We start from the raw sequence: 25,841 nt of genomic DNA on the forward strand, positions 1-25,841 counted from the left end.
TAACTTTTGTCTTTACTGTACTAACAAAGCTGTGGGCATTGCTGTCAAACCTAATTGTCTGCAGTGCATCAGGATAAAATGAATCTTTTATCTAAACTCGTTCCTAGTGAGATTTTACAAGTGAGAAGTAGATTTCAGAAGGAAGCTTTACAATTGATCAGAATCATTTGCCATTATTTGCTGTACACAACTCTATCCTAAAAATCCTAGTGACAAAAATTTTAAAGAACCACCTGGCTTTGGTTTGGAAGCAGACTTGCTTGTCATGCTAACAGTTGCAAAATGCAGATATTAATTTTAAAGCTGCCAGTTTCTCATTTTGATATGAGATATTAAAAAGCATATAATTAATGGTTGACATTAGTAATTAACATTAACTTTATGGTGCTTAATATGCCATCATTCATCCATCAAATAACTGGTATGCATAATGTCTTTGCATAAAGGTTTTAATTGCTCAAAATGATCCTTCAGTTCTCAGACCCTGCGGTTTAAAGTAGTTGTAAATGCGTTTTAAAAAGATGTGAATTTTTCATTTATTGAACGTAAACATTGTTTTTGTTTCTCCCCAGGAGCGTGCACGAACGTGTAAGCCGGGCACTTCAAGTGGGAAACACAGCCCCAGACGCACAGCTTCCATTAGTGGCTAAAGAGCACCACCTTGCTGTCGCCAGTGCTCTCTGGAGAAATTTCTTTCCCTACTTGAAGAGCCAGAGAATGTCACAGACTCTGCCTTCCCCACACATTGCTGATACAGCTGCAGGTTAGCACTGACCCTGCCTGCAACCTACTGGATTTGGTGCTATTCTTTGGGTCACAAACTTTCAAGGAGATTGTACTTTGGGATATTTCTCCTTCCATGTACTAACTTAAGTGTGTATAAATGAAAAAAGGTAGAATCTGTGCTAAATGTTTTGACACAAAGAAATGTTGTAGTGTTAAAATCCTTAATAGGGTACAAACACATTGAGAACGCCAAAGGGGTTTGAAGCTATACAAACCTGACTTCTTTTTCACTACTATTCACAGATTGTAATCAACATATAAATAAGAATGCTGGTTTTATGATATTCAGAGTTTGCTTGTTTTTGTAGAAGTCAGTTTGTGTTCAACGGTTCATAATGGTTGAGATTCAAACCAAATTTTTAAAAATGTTTTTCATTTGAAAGCAATTTTTAAAAGGTTGTTTACTTGACTGTTGCGTTTTGCCAAAGTCGTATGTTCATGGTCGTAAAACTATTTCATAATTCATTCTAATTATTTGTCCTGCTTTACACTGAAGGCTTTTCATCTTGAAGTACAACATTCCATATGTGTGTGAACTCCACATGCAACGAGTCAGCTTGGCAGTGAATAGAAAGATATCCCAGTTTGATCTTTCACATCAGTAGCTAACATGGTGTTCTGTAGTTACAATGAAATCTTGTATCCAGTTAACTAAAATTCAGAGGAGTGAAACATAAAATATTTTTTCCCATCATGATGTGAATTAGATAAAGTTACAAGCTCAGGAGTACCGAGTTGGTAATAGAAAAGCTAAAAGATCCTTCATTTGAAGCAGCTCTGTGGTAGTTAGGAGGCAGTATTAATGAAAGAGGCAGTGTGCAACAGTAGTGGTCTCACACTGCTGAAGCGTGTGAGAAACAGCAATACAAATCAAAGGAGGAGGTTGTTAATGTCAAAACTTTCATTCATTTCCTACAGTGACATAGATTTTTTTTCTATTTTATATTATCACAGTGGAATAGCAAGAGCAGCAAGCTATTATAAACTCCTCTGAGAAGGAGGGGAGTGCAGTTGTGACCTGCTTTATAGAGATATGTTAGGTAGCACTACAGAGACAGGCAAACCTTTCCCACGCTGTTTGAGCTTCTTGCCTTAAAGTTGCAGCCCAGAGGAGAGACAGAGCAGCTGTCACAGCTCTCCTGCTCCCCCTGCCAGGCAAACAGCCTGGGCCTCACTGCACTGTTCTGCCTCCCAGTTCTCCCCAACCTCCCTTATGGCTGATGCTGCAGATGATAATCTGGAAGAAGGCTGGCACAAATTGTTTCCTCACCTAAGGCAGAGTGGGGACTCTGTGTGACCTTATTGTTTATTCTGAGGCACATAAGAAAATGCGAAGTCCTTCACGGCTTAAGATAGTCTGTCCCTATACTGTTAATTAAGACAATATTATTGTTGTTTCTGAAAACTAGCCTTTTCTGTCTAATTCAAAGTCAGTTTATCGGTGCATGCAGGTTTATATTTATTTGAATTGGAGAATTTGGGAACTAATGAGTCTCTTTTTCATTGCCCTCCAAGGTCAGTTTTCCTGACTTATGTAATGCTTCTCATTTTCTATAATCCAATAACTGCTCAGCATTTAAGATTACATCTAATTCTGAGTTTTAATGCATTTGTCATTTGCAGCATTAAGAATGCATTATATTTTTTATTCTGGTAGTATTAGATACAGATTCTACAGTAGACTTAACAGAAACAGCAAAAGGTTATGCTTCATTAATAAAATTGTGCACAAAGTACTGCCCCAGTTTCTAGATCTGCAGCAGTTCTGTGGAGATGCTTTTCAAGAGTAAATTTTTTCTATAGTGCTTTATTTATATGGTAACTTTTGATACATGAAAGTCTTCTAAAAATAGAGAGGTACCAGCTTTTACTGACTGAATTCTTTCCAGATGCAGTTTTTCACTGTGAGAAGTGTGTTAAAACAACAAAACAAATAAATAAAACTCAACCCTGTAAAGCACAGTAATACTTAAGTGTACAGGGCGAGATATAGTGAATGGAGGTAAGAAAGGAAGTCAAGAAGACGAAAAAGCAGGTTTTAAGACATTGCAGAGGTGGTAAAACTATGCCTACAGGATTTATAAACTGTGGTTTTGTGAATCTATTTTAAATTGCATATGTTAGGATCCATTTTTCCTCCTTTGCTGCCCATATGTCTTGATGATTTACAAACTGCTTGAGATAGAGACTACATTTTTAACATGGATACAAACAATTGCTGTTAGAATAGTTGTCCAGTTTTGAGATTTCTCATACTTCCAGACTGCATATAAGTAATTGTAATTAATTTTCAGTACTTTTTGTGGAGTGAGGATTATACTGAGAAATTATTAAAATGATGCCATGTTTTTCTCTCTTTAAAAACAGGTTTTACTCTCTTAGCTTTGGATATACCCAGCAAAGCCCTGTCAGATCTCCAGCCACAGCCTGTTCTGTCAATGATGCGGCTGTTTGGATGGGATGACATGGTGTGGCCTCAGCTGGTGTCAAGATATCTAAGTCATCTAATTCAAAACAGGTGAAAAATAGAGACTGTTTGGTCTTCCATTTACCTTTTCATCCTTCATTGGACTTGAGGAAAATCTTGCTTCAGGTTGTAATGTTTCATTAAAATGGTCCAGATTCTTTACATCTTCTCAAAGAGAGTCAGCTAGTGCAGATTGCCCAGGACAATCCAGTCAAATTTTTATATACCTGAGAAATTTTATTTTCACAAGTAAGCCTCTGTGAACCTAAGATGGATGGGTGGTGGTTGTTTTTGTTGTGTGCTTTTTTTTGCCTGCCTTGCCCGCTTCTGAATCAGGTTTTGGAAGCAGGGGAGGTGAGAAATGAGAGAGAAAGAGGGAATATTTCTGTGTTGGACTGTATTTGAAAGTGAAAAATGTTGCACATTTTTAGGGTACATAGTGTACTAAGGACAGTAACTGTAAATCAGGATATGGTAAAGATTATTTAAGTGTGATTGACAAAGATGAGGCTATGGCCTTCTTGCAGGGAGGTGTTAGAAAAGGTTGAATTTAGTTCCTTGTGTGTGAGTTTGGAACTTGAGAGTGTTTAGTCCTCTGGCATATTTCTCTTTTATGATTTTTATAGGGTGAGTTTCATTCAAGGTTGCAGATACCTAGCATGTACTGAATGAAGTAAGAGGCACATAAATTCCTTTTATAATTTGAATTTTATGATTCTGAATTTTGTTGCTCTTTGCGTGAGATCAAGAAAAAAAATTTGGTTCCTAAACTTGAATTTTGGTATTATTTAGGTCTTAAGGTTGATTATCAATTCTCTTCACTCAAGTAGGTGTTTGAAAGCAGTTACTTAAGTATTTGTTACTGATATTCATTCAGCACCTGACATATTGCTTACAATGTATACATAAATAAATTGTTATCCTAGCTCATCTTCCTTGTGAAAGGACAGTGAGTACCTAAGGTGAGATATTTTTAGTAGAATAGAGGTATCACTGTTGTCTTGAAAGCATTTTTTTTGTAGCATGATTCATGTACTTATTTACCTTATGCAGTTTTATAGCAAAAGTTATCAAAGTATCTAAATGCTGGGATCTGAAGACTTCATGGTTACTGTGCTCTGATAATTTTTCACTCAAACATTCTCAGTTAAAAAGTAAAAAGATTCTTTTGTTTCCAATACTGTTATACCCTGCAAGCTCTGGCAACATACACAGGAACAACTTTGGAATTGCTTCTGCAGTAGAGCCTAAACTTTTCTCTCCAGATCCATGTTGTGTAGTGCATGACAGTGCTGTAACCTGTCTAAACTAACTCTGAGCATGTGAATAAGCTCACTGTTTTGAAAGGACCACTTGCCATCCTTCTAGCAGGTAGTTATTGTTCCTTCCTTTTTAAGGATTAGGAGCTTATGCCTTTCCAGTTCTAGGAAGATGCCTAGGTGGCCCACCTACCAGCAAGCAAGAGAAACAAGAGTGAGACTACAGCAGAAAGGCGTTTTGTGAGCCAGGTAGACTAGCTGTGTACATCAAAATTGCATGAGACTGAACTTCTTTACATGTTGCTGCAAGGAGCATTAAGTCCATAGGAAACCTATTTGTTCTCTTGTGGTTCTGGAATTCAGTGTTAATTTTTTAAAATTTTATTTGCTTTCATTTGGTCTCCTTACTTATTTTGTCAATAATAGTTCAGCAGAGGTGTTCAGACAAAATATGCAGGTATCACTGGTTTTAAGTAAATGAACAGGAAAACCCTTCAACTTCATTAATGTTGTTTAGTGAGAAGTATAATCCAGTTTGGTTTCCATCTGGACCTTTGTTGACATTCTTTTGCAAGCATGAGTAAAAAATCAGTAGAAAATAAGTAGATTTACATGAACACATACCAAGAAAGTACAAGTGTTTTTCATTAACGTTGAAGTATCTAGGACTGACCAGGGAGGAAGTCTCTCAAATAAAAGGTGTGACTATTTTCAAGAAATATCCCTGACATGAAGCACACATGCACCTCATTTGATAGTAATTGGGAACAGAGTGCAGCACACACCTGCTGTCTTTTAGCAAGGAGTTTCTCCAGAATTAATGATGCAAGGTTGATATGCTTGGGAAAAACGACTACAGCAGCTACTCATGATAGTGTGGCAAATAAAACTGTGGGAATACAGAGCAGTAGAGTACAGGGACTGTACATTGAGTGACTCTGGTCTGGCACCTGACTGGTAGAATGGTAGCAAGTGTTTGAAAGTATATCTAGCAAGCCTGTTTGGGAATGGATATACTTGTGTGTGTATACATACCTAAATGAATATGTCTATAAGTACCGCCAAGTACAGCAGTTTCTCATCTCTAAGGTGCCCTTTTATGTTTCCCTTTTGGATCTGTTTTGAACATGGCATATCTTTATTTGCTGAAGCAGACCTTCTCTTTTCCATCGTTAATGTACTTAGATCTAAGCAGACTTCAGAGTAGCATGGAACACCTGGGCTGGCTTTATATGAAAGGCTGGAGCAGCATGAGTAGTGTCAATATGATGTTCCCAGATGATTCAGATAAACTGTTTCCTGCATTGTACGTTGCCAGTTTAGATAATAATCAAATCATCCATTGTTACACTAAGGCATTTCCTATTGTGTGAATTTTCCTCCCTCTGTTTTTTGTAGCAAAAACATATGTACACTTGTATATGTGCATCCACAGCCAAATGAGACACTCTGTCACCTTTCTGCCTACTTTTATTAGATCTTGCTACCTTTTTTCTTCCTCTTCCACCTATGCAGTTCACTGTGTGAAGCTTTTTCTAGCATGGGCTATACATCCTACGAAGCTTTGACAGTACGTTCGTGGTTTCGCTGCGTTTTGCAAATGTTCCTCGATCAACCAAGTGGTGCCTTGGCCAAGACAGATGCTGAGAGAACAGTTGGTAAGTGCTCACATTTCCCTCATGTTTGCAGTAACGGGGCTATATTGCAAAGCTGGCAAACATTTTCAGCTAATTACAAAATGTATTTTTGTTTGTATTCCTTTTACTTTTACCTAATTACAAAATGTGTTTCTTTACACTGCTTGTGCTATTTATTGATAGTTTGCCTGCTCTGCATATGACAAATTTATCACAAACAAAGATAAAAGAGCTTGTTTCCTTGGAAGCAAAGAATAAAAACTTGCTCCCAAGGAGACAAGTTATTTTTCCCCCATGGAGAAACTGCTCTAAAAAAAGTGAAAATCTGAAGTAAATAGTCAGAAATCATGCTGTGAATGGCCTAAAAGAAAAAAAAAATGGGATGGGTGGGGGAACCTAGCTGCAATTAATTTTCCCCTTTTTTACACTAAATATTTTGCTTTCTTAGAGCAATACTTCATCCCTTCTTCTAAAACCACTGCAGTTCTCATTATTTGTAGAACATGTCTTCCAGTTACTGTTTCTCATACACGTTTTGCAGATTTCGAGGAAAAAAAAAACCATCAGCTTGGTTATCCATACTTAAAACTCTTTATTCTCTTATAAATTTTATTAGAAAAATAACTGGTTTGGACTTCTTTTATCTGTCTAGAGAGATGCAGTTGGTTGCTAAATACTTGTGTTTCAGATATTTAAAAAAATGTTTCACATCATTTTGGGACTAATTTAAATCTAAAAGCGTAACTGTATATTGTATTTACTGATGTACTCTCTTGTAATAATCAGGAAAAGCCTACATGGAGCAGCTAACTGAAATGACAAGACTGATTTTTAAACTCTCAGAAGTAGAAAACATTCTTTTAAAGGCTAATGTTGGACAGTCAATTTTCAAGCAAGACCCCAAAAACGCTCTCGTCCAGTTCATTAAGGTACTGTACAACGACCTTGTGTTAGTTTCAGAGGACAATTTTAGTTAAAAGATGCTATCAGATTTAGAGTGCTGAAAAAGAAATTACAAAAGTCTCATGAGAGATTTAGTAAGCTGATTATTTATATTTATTTCTGGGTTCTTCTTTTCTAGGCTGTTGGTAGAACTTACAGTGGTCTTCAGACACTCCCAGAGAAATCTGCCATGGTAGCAAAGACTCTGGAGTATTTGGGTGATGTGTTAAAGTATGTAAAACCCTATCTGAAGGCGAAAGGACCTCCAGAAGGTCTGCAGCTTACATATTGGATCATAGGTAATTATTTTACACCTATTTTATTTTAGGAAATAGTTTTAAAGAATCAGTAAAATAAACTTATAATACTTTTTTCCCCCTCTATACTATCCATATATATTTTCTATATACTATTTAATGTTTGAAAAAAGAAAGTCACTAAGATGGTACAGTTAGATTTTTTTCTTTTCCCCCCAGATTTTCTTTAGATCCTGATGTCTAACCTCCTTGTGGTTTTTTAAATGTTTTTTTTATTATCCCTGTAAATCAGTATTTTCAAAAGTAAGATGTTTTCGAATCTTCCATTACTGAAAATCATCTCTTTTACCTAAACAAACTCAGAAACAGTTACAAGAGCTGGTTTCTGGCTATTTAGCTGTAGTGAGGATTGTCATAAGTCATAGCAGTTCCTGAAGTTACAGCAATTTATACCCACAGAGGATCTGCTCTTCCCATAGAGGGCTACATCTTTTTGTATGAGGGCTTTTGTTGTTTCCTTCCTCTGCCCACTCATTTTAAACAGAAGTGATGAGCTCTGAGTTCTTCCTGTAGAACATAAAGGTAGGTGTACACCCTTCTGAAAGAATTCCAAGTTTTGAACCATGTGGATTGAGACAACATGTAGCTTTGGTGTTAGGTATCCATGCTATGGAGTATAGCCTGACTCACCAAAGAAAACACTTCTTATAAAGTAAGCAATAATTTGATTTTTTTTTTCCCCAATCATTGTATAGTTAAGGTAGAAGTGGAAGTGCAGCCAAGAAGTCAGAGAATTCAGCAAGCTGTAGGCAGATTTTGTTAGGGCTAATGTGGAGGGGTAGGGTGGAGTTTAAAACTGTGGCTTTGGGGAGTTTAGGAAAAGGTTTTTCACCCAGAGGGGATTGGGCACTGGACCAGACTCCCCAGGGAAGTGGTCACAGTACCAGCCTGAAAGAGTTCAAGAAGGATTTGAACAGTGCTCTCCAGCACATGTGACTTGGGGGGTGTTCTGTGCAGGGCTGGGAGTTGGACTTGGTGATCCTTGTGGGTCCCTTTCAACTGAGGATATTCTGTGATAAGCAGTATTAGGTCAGGCTACATGGTACGTAGTGGAGTTACATTAGTGGCCAAATTGGCTTAGGTATGTACTTCACTTCTTTTTTGGAACTGCTTTTCTGACATGCACTCTGTACTTCACTAAAATGCAATTCTAACATTTATTCATTAAGTGTGCAACCACTGATAGGGTGGAAAAAGAAGAGTGCTTTAATTATCAATAGATGTGCCAGTCTGACCCACTTACCTTAAATACCTTATGTATCTCTTATTATAATACCTTATTCTCTCTTAAAATAGAGATAATGATTTGCATGCACACAGAGTTTACATCATGATTCTAAGGAGCATAGGAAAAGCATGACCAAGATGCAGATCGTGCATCAAATGTACTGGAATTAGAGTTTTATGAAATACTTATTTTTTATATCATGAGATCAGCATACTTTGATACACAAGATGTGTATAAAATTAAACATTTTCCAATACCCAGATGTGGGCTGGAGCCTTGGAAAGTAATTTTAGATTGGTATTTTCCTTTTTAGATTGGTATTGTCCTTTTTGTTCTTTGCAGTAGGAAATGATTAATCTTCAGTCATGCTGTTGTGTGCAAGAAAATGTCCTTTCTTTTTATTTAAGAGAACATAAAGAAGGTTTAAAAGAAAAAAAAATTCAAGTGTATTTCGATCACTGCTTCACATTCTGTGGGCTTGTTAAATTATAAGGACAAAGCACAAAAATTAACAAATCTAAACACCTCCTGTCTGTAGTCAGATTGTGTCTTGTACTGTCCCATACATCACAGCAGTGATAATAGAAGGAGTACTTTTAGCTGGAATGACCATGTTTCTTTCAAAGCAGGAAGCTTAGACAACATTATTAGAAGTATTGTTAGGTGATCGTTCTCTTTCTCTATGATTGATCATTGTGTTTTCTTTCATGCCACAAGATTAATGTTGTTTTGTGTTGTTTTTAGAGATGATAATGAATGACTTTTATAGATAAATAATATCTTGTAACAGCCTACTTTTGATTTTCCATTATTTTCAAAGTCTTAAACATGTTTCCTTGGGATATTCCTGTATTTTCAACCCAGCAAACTTTTTCTTGAATCTAATAAAATGTAAAGTTGAAAATGTCTGCATATGAATCTTGTTTTTTTAATGTGTGTTTTGAGTATTAATACTTCTGAATATGGAGTTAGTTTTTCAAGAAAAATTACACCTCACCTGAAATAAAGATGTTTCTCAAAGCTAGGGTATTTACACATCAACATCATTTTACATTTTATTTTTTTTGCAAGTCAAAAGAACAATCTTAAAACTCACTCAAAGCTGAGCAAGTGATAGAATATTGTGCTGAAAACATGAAAGATGTTCTCTGAGGCTCTCAGTTTGTGAACTGAGAGCCCACAAAGACCTGGCAAGACTGTGCTGGTTTAATGGAGCTGGCTGCCCCTTGTTCTTCTTAATCTGCTGAAATTAAATGCAATTTGAAGGATATTTAATGTTTTGCTAACATTAAATTGCTGTGTGAGTAGTTGCTGCTGGTGGTGTTGCCACGGTGGTGTTAGACAAATGTGAAGGGAAGTCAAAGGCAGCATTTCTCTGCAAAAGGGATGAATGCACAGAGCAAGGTAAATGTTTAAGTGCACGTGTGCTGATTGCAGTAGGGTTATGGATCAAGTTTAGTTAAGTTTTCTGCAGGGATCTAAGAGACTCATTCTTTCTTAAGCATTGCTGTCCTTTTCCTAAAGCATTTTCACTTGCCTAAAAATTTCTAACTGTAATGTGTTGAATCAGTTTAGTATTTTATTTTGATGAATTGTAAACGGACTTTTGAGTTGTTTTGACTGGGATTTTTTAATGGGATGCCATAGAATGAATTGCTCTTGTAACCCTCCGATTATCTAATTTAACATAATTGCTTCTTTAGGCTGTCTTAATTTTTTTCCTAACTGTAAATTGGTTTGGGATTTTTTAATTTTTTTCAACAGGATGTCTAGTAAAGTTCTGTGCACCAATACTGGCTACTTCCAAGGCACAGCAACTCTTGTTTCGCATTGTGGATTGCTTACTGCTGCCACACGCTGTGCTCCAGCAGGACAAGGAGCTGCCTGTGGCTTTGCTGTCTGCCATTCAGGAAAGCCTACCTCTTTATCTCCAGGTAAATATCTCAGCTCTATTATCAGCACACAAATGAATCTTCAGGAAAAGAAGATTTAATATTGCAGAGGATGTTTTCTTTTTCCCTAGTTGGAACAAGTATTTATTGAATTTACCAAAGCAGTAAGAGAGGTTCTTTTCTTCTTATAGAAGTGGAAGGAAAATTGCCACCCCTTTAGCTTTCCTCATTGCAGGCAGCTGTGCTGTGGTACATTCCAGAGCTTCTGGTCTCATCACTGCATATAGAAAACCTTTAGCCAGCCTGCTGGTTATAATGGTCTCCAATGTAACAGATTTCTCAAACAGTGCATCAAGTAATCATAATATGTAGTGAGAAAATTGTTAAGATGACAGAGCAAACAACTATTTTAAATCATCCTTGACTTGGCTAACTGTAGATAGTTATAGATGAGATGTCCTTTGTTTTATTGCTCTTATGAACAAAAGAAAATCCTTGGTGCATCATGCCACTGATTTGTCTTAATACTTGGAGAATATGTTTTGTTAAATCAGATTCCTGCTGTTTATGATTACATGACTAAAACCTTCTTCCCATTATTCCTCCTACTCTTCCCTCAGTTACCCTGTCACTCTTGAAACTCTGTCAGGCTTGTTGATGCTGTAGAAAGAGACTAATTTCTGCTGGTGAGAAAGAGAAAAGACTGTATTTTGAAAATAAATAAGTTGACATGTTTTCCTTGTAAATCTTTGTGTCTTTTTTGCTTACCATTTTCCCTTCTCTCCTAGTCTTCATCCTGATTGCAGTCTTAACTCACTACTTTGCAGGATTGTATTGTGAAACAATGCAGTGGTGACATTGTAAACATCACTTGAATTTGTTAGTTTCAGAGACAGTTCATTGTGATCGAAGGCAGGTCATATGGAAGTGAATATGGTTGTGTAATGCTGTGCACAGTATGTTTTGCTTTATTGCTCTTTGTAGGTATTTTCAGAAGCTGTGTACATGTAGGGCCATCTGGACAATGGTATTAGCATGGAGTGTGAGTGTCTGTTTGCTAATTTGGTATGTCAGTTGAGGAGCCAGTTTCTCTGGAGCCTGCACAGATGGATGTAGTCTTCAGATGACACCAGTTGAGTTGGTTTTGAAGTCTTGAGTGTTATGTACTCTTGTTTCCTGTTTTATTTGCCAGATTCTGACTTCCAGACCTCACTTTTGTACTATTCATCAGTCTGCTGCATTGTCCTTGTGCTTTCCAGCTATACTAGATGACCTTGTTTGACCAAATTTTTTTTTAAGACAAACACTACTTCTAGAAAACATGTAATTCTTTAACTTGATAAACACTTTTGGGGAGAAAAGAGGAAAATTCGTGAGTTATTTTTCCTGTTTCAATATGAGACTTTTGTATTTACAAGGTTCCAGTATTTTCAAGCAATGCAGCAATTTCATCAAATCCTATAGAATTCCTGAACATTTTCATCTTTTAGGACAACATATGAAGCTCCTTCTCTCCAAAGAATGTAGTTTAATCCTACACGATTAGTCAGAACCAATGACTGTATCTCACCACCCCAAACCTACAAATTTATTTGTTTAATTTTACACAAACGCACATAATTGTCAAAGGCACTAATTAAGACTGGATGTTGCATTTCTCTCTCCTCAGTTCTGACTGACTGTGTTTATTTGTTATGTTTGTGCTTATATAGAACTTTGAGCTATACCCCTGCCTTTTGACAGTTTTTGGGCAGCTGGTCTGGTCTCTACTGTACAGGGAGCTTATCAAGAAGTTTTCTTTCAAACTCAGTCACTGATGCTGCCTTGTCAAAATAGCTTAGCTCTAGCAACTATTAAAGTAATTTTTCAGTTTCTTTTTTTTAATCTTGCCTAAAGGGTTACTGTCTATTTCTTTCACTGCACATCTGTTTTGATAATATCTGATGACCTAAGAAAGATTTTTATTGAGATGTAATGTAAAAATTGCCCTCAGAATTGTTTGAATGGCTGACTTTGGAAAGCATGAAAAATGTGAATGAACAGCCATTTTACAATTGTATGGGACTGTTCCTAATTACAAGATAGTGAATAAAATTTAACTGTAGGTATTTCACTGCTGCAAAAAGGAGTTGATTTCTGTGGTAGTGGATTGCTAAAATAAACCATAGGAAGTTTCAGACCAATATTGATGGATTTCTTGGAGAATGATTTGGAGGAATTTAAGTACACATTTACCAATAATATGGGAAAGAACTGAAGCAGTGGAAGAAACTTGTTTTGGAGAAGTATTAGTCTAAATATATATTGCAGAATACAGCGTGGGTGCATGGAATAACCACTGTATGCATAATGATAGGGAAGGTAAGATCCCCTGCTTGATTTATCTGTGTTAATCCTGTCCAAATACGGAAGATTTGTTGATTTCTGTCTAAATACTGAGAATGGCAAAAGAGCTTCATTCTGAGTAGTGCTTGGCACATACGCTTCCCAGTGATTTTAATGGCTCTGTGCAGGCTCAGCATTTGTCAGAGATCAGACCTTAAAAGCCCTCCCATGAGCCACATCTGTGGTCTGATATTTGAGCAAGCTTATTAATACATTTTGTGAATAATAATAATATGTATTTAATAGGAATTGTACAACATTAATTGGTGGACAGCAGAAGATTTATTCCAACAGCAGGACTTACAGTGTAAGTCATCATTAGGTAGCTTGGCATTTCTGCAGTGAATAGTTCCAGTAATCCACACTAATCGGTTCTTTGCTCTCCACAGGTGATTTACAGATATACAGATAAATCAGAAGAGGCAGCTCTGGCCACAAAAGGCTCCTGCAGTGAACACACACAGGAATCAGTTGCCTTTTTGCTAAAATGAAGAGTAGATGATGTCATACTTCTCTGCTCGCCTTATTATGTCCTTTTTTTAAATCTTAACCTCAGAAGATGGCTAAAGAACATAGTTAAGGAAAGGAAAGCAGCTCTATCAACCCTTTAAAGTCCATCTGCTTTGTAGGGATTGTCCTAGGGGTCTGATGTTATTGATTTCAAATCTCTGGTCCAGAATTGCAGTCCAGTTGCACATGTTTTTCTTTTTTCTCTCCTTTGAATGGTAGCTTCCTTCATCTCTCTTAATTGCTAGTAGGATTTAAAAGAAGAAATTTCTGTCTGATTACCTTGCAATCACATCCTTGGCCAGCACTACCTAGGAGGTTTTGCCATTGTAGCTGGAGATTTGCAGCTAACTGTGCAGCGTTGGTAATTTATACCTTGTGCCATTTGGGATATGGTGTTGTCAGACCTTGTGCAGGTCTATTGCTCTCTGCACTTTGTAAGGAAAAGGAGTCCAAAATAAAGAACACAGTGCTGACCTGAAGTCAGTAGTCCTTTTTGTCCAAGAGAGAATTCCAAGTTATTTTTTAATTTTTTGGGATGCTGTTTCCAAATCATATTATTTCAACCTGAAAGATGAAGATGCTTTTATGAAGGATCAGGCTAGGTTTGTTGGCTCGCTTTCAAATGAAATTATTAGACCTGCAAAAATTAGTCAGCATTCCTTCAAATATCTAAATTCTAATATTAGTTTCTTTTTATTGCATCTATTTAATAACCCTAGGATCATTCTTAAAAACAATAATTCTTACTAGTTAATAACAGATGTGTTCTTTTCTTGATACTGTGTATGATTTGTTGACCCTCGGTTTGAAGAACTGTCTCATTTTAGCAACTGTCTTGCTAGTTCTTCAGAGGTGCTGTGTTCTTCATGTATTCCTGCAGGTATCCTCTGTAAAGTTGTGATGTTCTTTGTGTCCCTTTTATCAGATAAATTAATACACTTTGTCATAGATGTTTGGGTTCTTTCAGTGTTAAAACAGTCTAGAGTCTTAAGAGTGCCAGTTCCGATATTTGGATTATGGGATACATTCTGTCTTTTTGTATGAACTTTACTACAGAAAGCACAGGCAACTCTTCTTTATGTCTTCTGCAGTATCTTACTGAAAACATCAAACATTTAAGTTTACACACTAACTAGTCTGTCATCTCTAACAGTCTCTGAGTCTGCTACTTGCCAAGAAGTAGCAGACTTCTTTTTTTATGAATTCTGATACAGCAGCAGCTGCTTTTTCCTACAGTAATTTACTCTATTATTCTTTACATACATATTTACTCTCTTACTCTTTACAAAAGAAGGAGAAAACCCAAAATTTTACTCAAAGCCTCAGTTCAGAAAGTGTTTATCACTGAGACTTGCCAGAATTACCAAGGAACCTTAGAAGTATGAGAGGTGAAACCCTTAACCCAAATCTGCATTCAAGATTCAACAGCAAATCTTCAGACACCTAATTTCTTGAAATCTCATGTTTCCTGTATTTGTTTCTTGTGGAACCAAAAGTGGGAACTCCCCATTTCAAGATCCTCAGCTATGCCTCAGCCCGCTTCCTTTCCCCTGAATGTTCTGTCACATTCACACAGACAGGTATAAATGAACATGTTTTTGGGGAGGGACCTCTATACAAAAAGCAACAGAAAGACAGTTTTTCCATAGCTGGGGAACAAAAGCAACTTGACTTGATCTGTTCATTCCTATATTAGGGGCATTAGTTTACCTCAGCAACCATAAATATTCAGACAGATACTCCTCCTACCGAAACTGGAGTCTGGATTGCAATGCTAATGGAAGTTTGAAGTACTGTTGAAATTGCTGTCTAGGGAGCTCTGTGCTTGACCTTGTTTTACACCATTATTCTTGTTGGACAAAACTATTGTGAAACCTGAGTTCTCAAGAGGCTTCTGTTTGTGCTGCTGACTGTGACCCTTGAGACAGGCGATCATGGGACCTTTTTATTTTTTTCTTAGTGATTTGTTCTTCTTGCTCTCAGTAATCAGAGGAGGGGGAAGGAAACAAGATCTTAACTCTCTCTTATGGGAACCTATTCTCGTAAGAATGCGACTCTTTTTTTCAGGGATTGACCGTATATACATTCTATAACTACAGGTAGAGTTCAGATAAGCACTTTCTGGGCAAGTACTTTCATTATAGATTTTTCTCTGGATCAATATAGCTTATATTGGATAAATCACAGCAGTTTGAGCCTTATCTTAAACAGAGTTTAAAACCTCCTCTAAATCCCTTATAAAAGGTGCCTAATTTACCCTAATTTGTTCATACTATGAGCAAATCTTTTCTTGTTGGTGCTCACTTCTAAGTGCTCATTATTCTGCTATATAATTTCAAAAAATTCATACGGTCCTTTAGAAGCAGATGTATTTATTCTTTCTGTCCCATCTTAAATCTTACCTGACTTACATACTTTGTTAGACCATGTACAGGATTGAAAACAGAAATGAGAAGCTTTTAGATGCAGAAGCTTTCTCAAGTCTGAAATACCAATTGTTTTGAATTTGAAGGGGAGCTTGCATGTCCCAAAGCTTATCTTCCAATATATTAGTCTAGTGAAAGATTTTTCTCTCCTTTGCAAGCCTTGCCTGCTTCTGTTTTCATTTGCAGATCATCATATATGCAGCAAATCAGTGATGCTTATTTGTTAGGTGTAGTTACTCTGTGTACAGCAGTTTACACAGCATTACTCACTGTAGTGAGTATTTAGCCTACAGTTGTTAAAGATTTATTCAACTGTATTGATAAAAATTTATTCAATTCCTTTCTAAAATTTTCTTCAACAGGGTCTGTCCTTCATATGTTGTCAGTCCCAAACACAGGGTGCCTATTTAAATCAACTCCTTGGGAGTGTTATTCGACATTATTTTGGCCGATTTCTCCCCTCTTCCCCGACTGTGCCTGGTGCTGGGCAGCATCCTCTGCTCACTGCTTTAGGCAGCTCCATCACAGCCCCCCAGCTGCTCCGCCTCCGGAAGACCACTTTGCATGTCATAAGGTAAGAACCAGTGGAATTTAAAACAGCACTTACTCAAGTTTCAGATTCACATTTCACATATAGCTGATGAGCTTAAGCTTCTGCTTTCCTCCCAGCTGATGGTAGGGCTCTTGGAAGAGCCTGGGAGTTGCTGGGCATGGAGCAAAGGAAGAACAGAGTTTATATATCAGGAGAGTAAAATTGGAAAGATTTGTGAGAGAGGAATACATTACACTCCAATAGACATCATCATGTGTATGTCTCAGGTGTATTTAGGGGCACAGAGCTGTGCTTAGAGCTGCCTCAGTTACCTGTGCATGCGGGGCCTTGTTGCTCTCTAAGTGTCAGGGCATACACAGGTGTGCCAACTGCCCTGGGGACATGGAAAACTGCAGGTGTGGGAAGAGGAAGACAGAGAGGCAGGGACACAGTATTTGTTCACTGCACTCTCACTGCTTGCACGATGTCAACAGCAGCTACAAATCTGTGTTCCTGCTGCTGAGAGGCTGGCACTTGGTTTTATGCACTGGAGAATAGTGGACCACCTGTACTTTTTGTCCACATTGGGAAAGGATTTAAACCCCCCTCAAATACAGGCTTATATCCACGGTAATTGGATCTTTATTTGGTGAAGAGTGGGTATACATGTTGATCAGAAAAAGAATGTCAGTGCTGATATTGGGTAAATATGATAGGCAATCCTGTAGATAAAGCCTGTATTATCACATATTAATGGAGTGAATTAAGATTTCACAATCTTAGTTCTGGCAAACTTCGTCATATTATTTTGAATACGTGCATGCATGTGTGAATATGGAGATTGAGAGTGGAAAGTTCTGAAGGTGTAATGGCATTTGGTGATTTTTAAGATGTGAAACATTCCTTAGTGATTTAGGAAGAATGTATTAGAACAGAGCAGCACTCTGGTTTGCAAACTGCTGGGTGGTCATGAGGCAGTCGGGGAGGTCTGTGCACAAATAGGTGCAGTTTGTTCACCACTGCCGTATGAAAGCAGTGAATGTGTTGCTGCTGCAGAGAGGAAAGGGAGCCACACCATCCTGGCCAGAGAGCTGTTGTATTGCAAGAACACGCCCCAAAAAATTGTGGGAAATTTTCAGAGTAATTAATGAGACACAAGATTTCGGAATTGCTAGTATTAAAGTAAGACCACATGATACAAGAACTGTGGGTGTGTCACAGCTTTCATCTGCCAAGTCACACCAGTGCTCTGAAGTATGCAGAGCTCTGAAAGTCATGTTGCATTTGAAAGTTGTAGAAGCACTTTATTGAGTTTTTAATTAAGGATGCCGATTTTTAATTGCTCAGTCAATATGTATGCCTTGTTTGAGTAGATAACAGTACCTAATATTAAATATCTTTAAAGGTTTCTTTGAAGATTCTGGGAGTGCTCTTGCTGACTGATGAATAAATGCTGTGTTCTCTTTCATCTGTGGAACATATTGTCTTCAGATTCCATTAATTTGTGATGCCAAACCAATAGTAGTTCATATTCTTGTATTTTTTTTGTGGAAAATGAACAAATCAAGGTGTTAAAGTTGGAACACTCCAAGAGTGTGATGTTAAAATTTGCTCTTGTTGCAGATTGACAGGAGACCTTTTATCCTTGTGCCAGATTTTATACTGGAGATGTTTGTTTTAATTCTGACAGAACAAAATCATTCATTGGCTGTCCTGTTACAACAACATACTGTTGAAAAAAAATCAAATAACTACCAGTGTAACAGGAGAGCTGTTATCACAAGTATGACTGTGAGTTTGCAAAAGCCCATAAAGCTAAATAATGTAATTAAATAACAGCTGTATTATGCATGTTGGTTTAGGATTTTAGAATCTTGATTCCTTTGTGAATTCAATGATATTATGAAGCTACCTATTCAGTTTTTAAAAGTCACACTTGGGTTTTTAACTGTAATTATGATGGCTCTTATTTCTCACTCCTCTCTGAAGAGTCAGAAGATAGCACTGTCCTCTGACAAACTGGGAGTCATTGCTACGACTAAGACAAATAGAAGTCATTATTTGAGCCTAGATAAAGATAGAAATCTATGTAATAGGCCTCCTGCTGAAATACCAGTTATTTTAAGGTATATGGTGCTTGCATTGCATGGAAAAAAACACCAAATCATACACTTTGTTCTGGCTTGCCATGTCTTCCCAGGGAAAACTACCTGCAGTTCAAAGGCCATGCTCCACCTCCTCGCTTGGCCTCTGTTCTTGCTTTCATTCTTGAAGTGCTTCGGAGAACCCAGAGCACTGAACTGTGTGACATCGACTTGGTTCTCCCAGCTGTGTTGAAATGCTTGGTACTGGTTAATGAGCTGCAAGGTGAGCTGTTTGTTTGCTTTAAGTACATCTCTCCACACCTGCAAGATTTCTGCACTGTTGAGCATCTTTGATCCCAGTATTTAAGACTTTCTCTCAGATGAGATGAATAAAACAATCTGGCCAGCTAAACTGGTTAAGTTGTTGGTTTGGTTTTTTTTTCATTAACTGGTCTGGGACTTCTGTCTCTCAGGCAGAGAAGTCCTGCCTCATTTAACTCTCTGATGAGCTAATCGACTTCTCAGGAATCTGAAGGCATTTTGTTTTTCCCCATCCTTCCCATATAATCTCCTCCATTCGCAATTGTGGATTTTTTTTTCCATCTAAAATTTTGAGACCAAATAAGACTAGTGTATGTTCTCCCTATAGAGGCATTATAAATGGATTAAAAGAAGCATGTTGGTCTCTGAAGGTATTTTTGAGTCTTCTTTCTTCTTTTAGCATGCTTTGTTTTGTAGCAAGAACATCTTTATTTTTAGCTACTTAAAGAATGAAGCACTCTTTTCACCCCACCATTGTATAACAAATATATCTGAGCTCAAAATTTCCATTTTTTGCTGCTAGAGAGGCATTAAGCAAAATTTGGATTCACCTCTGACTTCTCTTGGAATTTTCTCTAATAAAGTACTGTTGGATTCTGGTCTATAATAGTTTCAAGGACAAGATGTGCTTAGGAAATTGGCTCAGTCATCACCAATTTTCTTCCCCATCTTGCCATCACAGCCATACCTGCTAAAAGCTGAGTACCCACCTTGCAATGTGCTGGGTAATGAGCTGGAAGTCCTGTGCTGCTGTAGCCACCAGCTCCCTGCCTGCCTGGACAGGGCTCTGCCACATCCTTCTAGAAAAGTCCTTGTAGCCCAGTTCCACCTTTATAAAGGAAGAGCTGTATCTTGCAACTTGGGCATTTTTTTGGAAACAATTATTGATAAAATAGTGGTGGAGGTTGTTGGGTTTTTTAGGGTTTTTTTCCCTTAAAAAAAAGCGTTCAGGTGCATTTCAGAATAATCTCCACCACTGAAAGTACAGAATAGATCCACATAGCTTTGAGCAGGATATAATGCTGTGACTACCTTTCTTTTGAATCAAATAGGAATGTTTAAAGAATATAAACAGAACTTACATTTAAATAAAACCTCAGTTTCCTCTAAATGTGTATCTCTTGGCTTTAAAAAGACCATAGTGTATTTAAAAATCTGTTTAAAGGATAATGGTGGTGAAAATAAGACTTTGCATAAACCTGTGACTCATTATGTTTTTTATAGCCAATCTAAGTGCTCTCTCAAACATTTCGCTTACATCAAAGAAAGATGAAACCTTTTCTCATTTAAAAATTTTTGTCTTCATGAAAGACGTTCTCCAGATGGTCAGTTCAAGAGCTCTGTGTGAATCTTGTGATTTTTCTTTTGCAGTTAAAAAAATATCTACAGACATTGTACAGTACATGGTAGAAGGCTGCCAAGCAGGGTCAGGAGGAGAACATGCCACCCAGCTGACTTCTGTGTTTAGGTAACCAGAAAATATGCCAACTGGCAGCAAAGCTGCTGCAAGCCAATTGACAGCAAACATGTTTTCTTAAAATAACTAATTATCCTAACATGCTGCATTGTTGCTTGTTTATGGTATTTTAGTAATGGTACTTTTGGCACTGGATTTGAACACAGCTTTTCCAAAAAGCCAGAGCAGAAAAATAGAAGTGAGGGACATACCTGCTTCCTCATGGATGAGGTACTGTTTTGAGAGGCATATAGTAGGGAGGTGTGTTGCTCCTGCAATGGGAAAAACTCCTCGGGAATGCTCATGGTGCTGTGAAAGATGTGCATGCCTAATTTGAAGTGCAGATAGTCTTCATATAACAAGCTTAGCTTTTTTAATTTGATTTTGTGACAATAATAGATTATTATAATGTAAATTATCCTTATTTTATAGCTCTGCAAAATGAATCCTGTATCTCACGTGGATACAGTAGAAGAGCTGCATGACCTGGCACTCAAAGACATTCTGCAACCCCTAAACACTGCTGCTCTATTGGGCTAGGTCTAGGTGAAAGCCTTGAGAGACACTCACTGGAAAAAGAATGGGTGTTTGTGGGAATGGCAGTCTGTATGTGATACATCACTTTCATGGCATGTGTCATCCCTAGGGTGCTAATTTTGATTTTAATGTAATCCGTGAGCTTTAAAGGCCTCAGATCCTCAGGACAGCAAATGGATGTGCTTCCATCCAATGATCTGCCCTGTTTAAGATCCAGAGGAGCTTTATAAGAAATGCCAACGTTGTTTCTGCAAATTTGAATCTAAAACTCTTGTTTTGTTAGTCTTTTTATTACAATTATTATTTATTAAACGAGAAATATATGGTTTAGTTTTGCATTCACACACATTACAAAGTAAAGTGCTCTGGAAAAAGGCAGTCCTGGTGAAACAGCAGCAGAATCTGCCAAATTACTTGAAAATAAATGTGTGGAATTTTTAGCATTAGGCTTCAAAACCATGGCTTTGTTTAAAGTATTCCAGGTAGAGTATTCCAGTGTAACAATATGAAAATTGCTATGCAGCAGATTGCTTGTTCTGATTAGACTCTTCAGTTATTGTTGGCATGTTCTCTGCATCTATTTTGACCCTGCATTAAATGTCCCTGTATCCCCCTCAGGCAGTTTATCCAGGACTACACTGCTGTCTATGATCACCGTGTTTTCAGCATTCTGGAAACTGTGGCAGTCTTGGATCAGAGTTTAGTTACCAGCCTGATTCCCACAATCACACAGTCTCTGAAGGATTCTGAGCACAAACAAGGCCTTGGAAGAAATGCTCCACAGAGGTTTGATTTTCATTTCATGTTATTTTTTGACAATGAATAGTAGAGATTTATTCTGTTGAAAGAAAGAAGTGTTAAGACAGCAGCATAGACAATCAGAAAGGAATGACTTTTAGGTATTTTCAGCCAGAAATCTCCCTTAACTCAAGCCTTTCATGGTTTTTAGTCATCTCTATTTGCTAAATATTTCCAGAGATTTTTGGATAATAGGGTCCACAGACCAGAGTAGAATTTATGTGAAGCCAGTTTGTCTCTACACTATATGTTGCAAAACAGAATTAAGAATTCCTTACCCAAAGAATTTTTTCCCCTTAGTGCCTGTTTTAGAGGACTTTATGGGTCATATGTGAAACTATAGTATAATCTTGGAAAATAAACACCCCCAACTTAGCATCAAGAGCTCTCTCTCTCATAATCTAAATTTTGAAGAGTTGTGGGTGTCCAGGAAAGGCTGGCTCAGGGTCAGCCTGATGTACCATTATATGCAGGATTTCCTACTTTTCATCCTTTGATAATGTGTTTCATAGCTAAAATTTTTGGTTTTCTTTTGTTAAATACTGTTAATAGGCTAACATTAATCCCATTATCTACAAAATACTGAAAAGCATGCAGGTTGTTTCAGCTTCCTGAAATACATGCTTGGAGATTACTGAAGAGCTACATTTCTTTTATCCTCATCACTTAAACCATATATATTATCTAATCTGTTGTCAATGTTTCCTATTAGTAATTTATATTTAGAATGTGCTCCATTACCCAGCAGCCTGAGGTGATACATGAGCATTTTATTGTAAGAACACTATTTTTCTCTCTTCAAGAACACCTGATTTTCTCTCTTCAGTCCCAGACTCTAAATAACATGTTATTAACATATTCAGTGCAATTACTGTAAACATTAAAGTGCAAATCCATATCTATAAAAGAATTAAGGTTTAGAAGTTGCATTAAATGTTTATAGTGGTGATGTTATTGTAAGAAACTAGTATGAAAACTGAAGTTTTGTTTGCTCAAGTTAGTATTTCACGACAAAAATAGGTAATTAGAAAAGACCCAAATGTCAGAGGTAGTACTTTAACAATAATTACATTGTCTGGATTGGAGAGTATTAGAATGAACTTAAGGTGAAGTGTCTCATCAACACATATGCACTCTTCTGGAAAATCTACTTGAGTGACAGTTCCCTTCTGAATTCCAGGTTTGTTTTAAAACAGTCACTGTCCTTGGTTGAGGATGGAAGTCTAAATCTGTCAGTGCTGGGCTGTACCCAAGTGTGAAGGGCTCACGTCACTGTGCTGTGGTGAGAGTCACAGGGGTTGCTTAGGCAGAAATGAGAGAGCAAACATCATCCAATCTGAATGCTAATATCATCTAGGCCTTGGAAACTCCATGTTTTTAAATAAGGAACTTGCATTTCACAGAAGTTTACTAAACAAGTAGGCTTCAAAGCAGCTCCACTACACTTCTAGTTATAAACATTGCAGTCCTTATTCTTCCTCTGATCTGACCATGCTAAAGAATCACAGCAAACAAAGCAGTTGAATAGGTGGGGGGAAGTTACCATGTTTTAATATCCCAATATGTAAACAATGTGTTTGGGAATTACACACTTTTATTCCTAGGATGTGAGATGGGTAAAGTAACATATGTTTTGTTTTTTTCCCCCCAACAGAGAAGCCTATAAGAGACTCTTATCTCACCTTGCAGAGGCTGGACAAAATGAGATACAAAAATTGGAAAATGAGGCAGATCAGTAGTGTGCTGGTGATTAATCCTTTCCTCTTGGACGTTATGACATTGCTGGTACTTAAAACTACAGACTACAACACGCTAGACAAGTTCTTTACAATGGAAATACATGTATCAATTTTGTGGTTGTTTTTTCCCCCAATTTATGTATTAATTTAAAAAAAAAAATCTGTGGTATTTTATTATTGTCACACATTTGAAGATTGATTCCATATCCTGATGAATAGCAATAGAAAGATTGAAAGCTAATTTATTACATATTCAAATATCTGTATAAACAGAGCCTATATTGCAACATACAAGACAAGATTTCAAAGAATTTCACAATTTAGTTCACCTTGAATGACACCTGTCCCTCTTAATATACTTTTGAAAATCTTATTCAGTCTGTTCTTAAGAAAATAATAATTTTGTAATTTCTAATTTATTATTTTAGTATAATGGGAAAAATGTGTGCTCTCTAGTACTCAACTTGTTGAATGCAGTGCATTCACCAGGGGTTGTGCCAGTGTGATAAAGCTTGTGTTAAGAAAGAGCTTTTTTTTAAATATGTTTATGTTGCACAGAATGTATATAGCTGTCTTTAACTTCCACCTATATTAAAACATTTCAGTATTTTATATTCCATTGCAAAACCTCTCTGTTTTCTTTGTGGGTAATACAAGAAAAGGGAGGTTCAGACTTTCTGTTCCCTTCCTTTTCAATGCTTTGTTCTTAAAATTGGCCTGTAATTTCCAGGGGTCCCAACGGTCTTTAATTAGTCATGACATTATTAGTATCCACTTAGACTAGGTGTGAAAGGTGGGAGGGAAAGAGAGGATAGACTGCTAATTAAAATACTCATCATTTGATGATAGGCTAGTAATTATTCCTGTTTGTTGGGAAAGTTGGATCATTCAAATATTTTGCTGTGTATGGGTCTTTCCAGGGTGGATCTAGCTCTGTAACTTTTTCTACATTTTTTTTTTCCTAAAGTGCTCAAGAAACTTTCATTAATGGCTGTGATAGCCACACTTTTCATTTCCCTCAATAACCCTGAAGCTTTCTGAAAATTTCTGAAACTACTTACTGGACTTTGGAGTGGATTTATCAGTAATGGCAACACCACTGAGCAGGCACTTACTTGTAAAGTTATTCACATTTTAATTTTACAATGTTAACAGAAAGGAAAAATTATTTTTATGTCTAATAGTGCCACAAAAATCCCTAAAATCTTGTTCAGAGCAGCTTCCCTTTCGTTACAGTAATCTTATCAAGTTGAACTAGATAATCTTCTTGCCTAAATCGGCTATCAGTACTTCAGATAATGCAGTAACTAAAAGCCTCTTTAGGCTACTTAATAGTGCAGAACATGGAGGTTCTTTTCATTATGAAAGTGACTTATTGAACTTGCATTGTAGCTTCTCATAAGCTTATGTACCTGAGAGTTTTATTCATCCCAGGAGGATTCTGCTTCTGAAAAGCTTTTTAAAAAAAAATTAAAAACACCCCTCTCCAAAAGAAATTAATTGAGATGCCTTTGAAATTTGAGTCCTACCACACAGTAGATCCCAAAACAGATGTCTGACTGTAGTATTACTTCCTGAAAGTAAAAACTGTGATTTTAAAGGATAGAACAGATATTATCATTTAATGATGTGTTTAGCAGGTTATTAAAGACATATACTATCTGTAGTGATTGGAAGTTTCTTAAAAAGCAACAGGACTTTATGTAAATGCATAGCAGCTCCTGGTGCATGAGAAACTAATTTAAACAGTTTGGAATTTATTCTTCCTCACAAAATTAATGCAAACAGAAATAAGGCATTTTGCATCGTAGTCATCAACCACTGCCAAATGGGTGATCTGATGGGTGGTATGGACATTTGCAAATGTGACTGATAGTTCCAGTGATATTAATGAGAGGAAGACTTGCAGAGTGTTAGTTTATGGTGACCTACCGAGCATACACCAAAACAGCAGTCCAAAACCAGCTAGGAGTAATGAAGAAAATGCTGATTTTAACTGAAATATAGAAAAAACCTAAAAGCTAAAAAAAACCCCATTATGTTTTATTATATGCTGTCTGTATAAAGGCTGCTTAAGACAATAAACATTATTTAAATTAAACCTTTCTACCTTATTTTACATTGAAGGATTTGGTTTAAAAAAGGGTATATTCAGACTAGATATATGGAACAATTTTTTTATTATGAGGATGATGAAACACTGGGATAGGTTTCTCAAAGAGTTGGCAGACACTGTCCCTGGAAACGTTGAAGGTCAGTTAAGATGAGACTCTAGGCAACCTCACTCAGTTGAAGATTGCTACTCATTGTAGGGATGTTTTACTTATAGGATGGCAAGGGTGTCTCCCAGTACGCTGTTTAAAAAGAACACTGCTCACACAGACGGACATTTCCTGCAACTGTAAATTCTGCAATTGATGGTGAAAAGATCCTGAAAATAAAATTGTAGCTAGAGTACATAATTCACAGAACTTCCATCATTTAAACCCATCTATATAATGAAAAAAAATTGGTGGTGTTAAGCT

General features: G+C 37.0%; 1 protein-coding gene across 1 annotated transcript in view; it reads left to right on the forward strand.

The window, feature by feature from the left end:
* Window positions 1-23,928, forward strand: part of MMS22L (MMS22 like, DNA repair protein) — an 85,093-nt gene extending 61,165 nt beyond the window's left edge. The window contains exons 15-25 of the mRNA XM_088162020.1: window positions 573-763; window positions 3,154-3,304; window positions 6,028-6,170; window positions 6,936-7,078; window positions 7,231-7,390; window positions 10,401-10,570; window positions 16,212-16,423; window positions 18,582-18,748; window positions 20,158-20,254; window positions 21,398-21,565; window positions 23,232-23,928. Coding sequence (XP_088018146.1) covers window positions 573-763; window positions 3,154-3,304; window positions 6,028-6,170; window positions 6,936-7,078; window positions 7,231-7,390; window positions 10,401-10,570; window positions 16,212-16,423; window positions 18,582-18,748; window positions 20,158-20,254; window positions 21,398-21,565; window positions 23,232-23,316 — 1,687 coding nt within the window. The 3' untranslated portion in view covers window positions 23,317-23,928. The remainder of the gene's footprint in view (window positions 1-572; window positions 764-3,153; window positions 3,305-6,027; window positions 6,171-6,935; window positions 7,079-7,230; window positions 7,391-10,400; window positions 10,571-16,211; window positions 16,424-18,581; window positions 18,749-20,157; window positions 20,255-21,397; window positions 21,566-23,231) is intronic.
* Window positions 23,929-25,841: the final 1,913 nt, after the last annotated feature.

Source organism: Sturnus vulgaris, chromosome 3 (genome assembly GCF_052056855.1).
Source record: "Sturnus vulgaris isolate bStuVul1 chromosome 3, bStuVul1.hap1, whole genome shotgun sequence".
NCBI lineage: Eukaryota > Metazoa > Chordata > Aves > Passeriformes > Sturnidae > Sturnus > Sturnus vulgaris.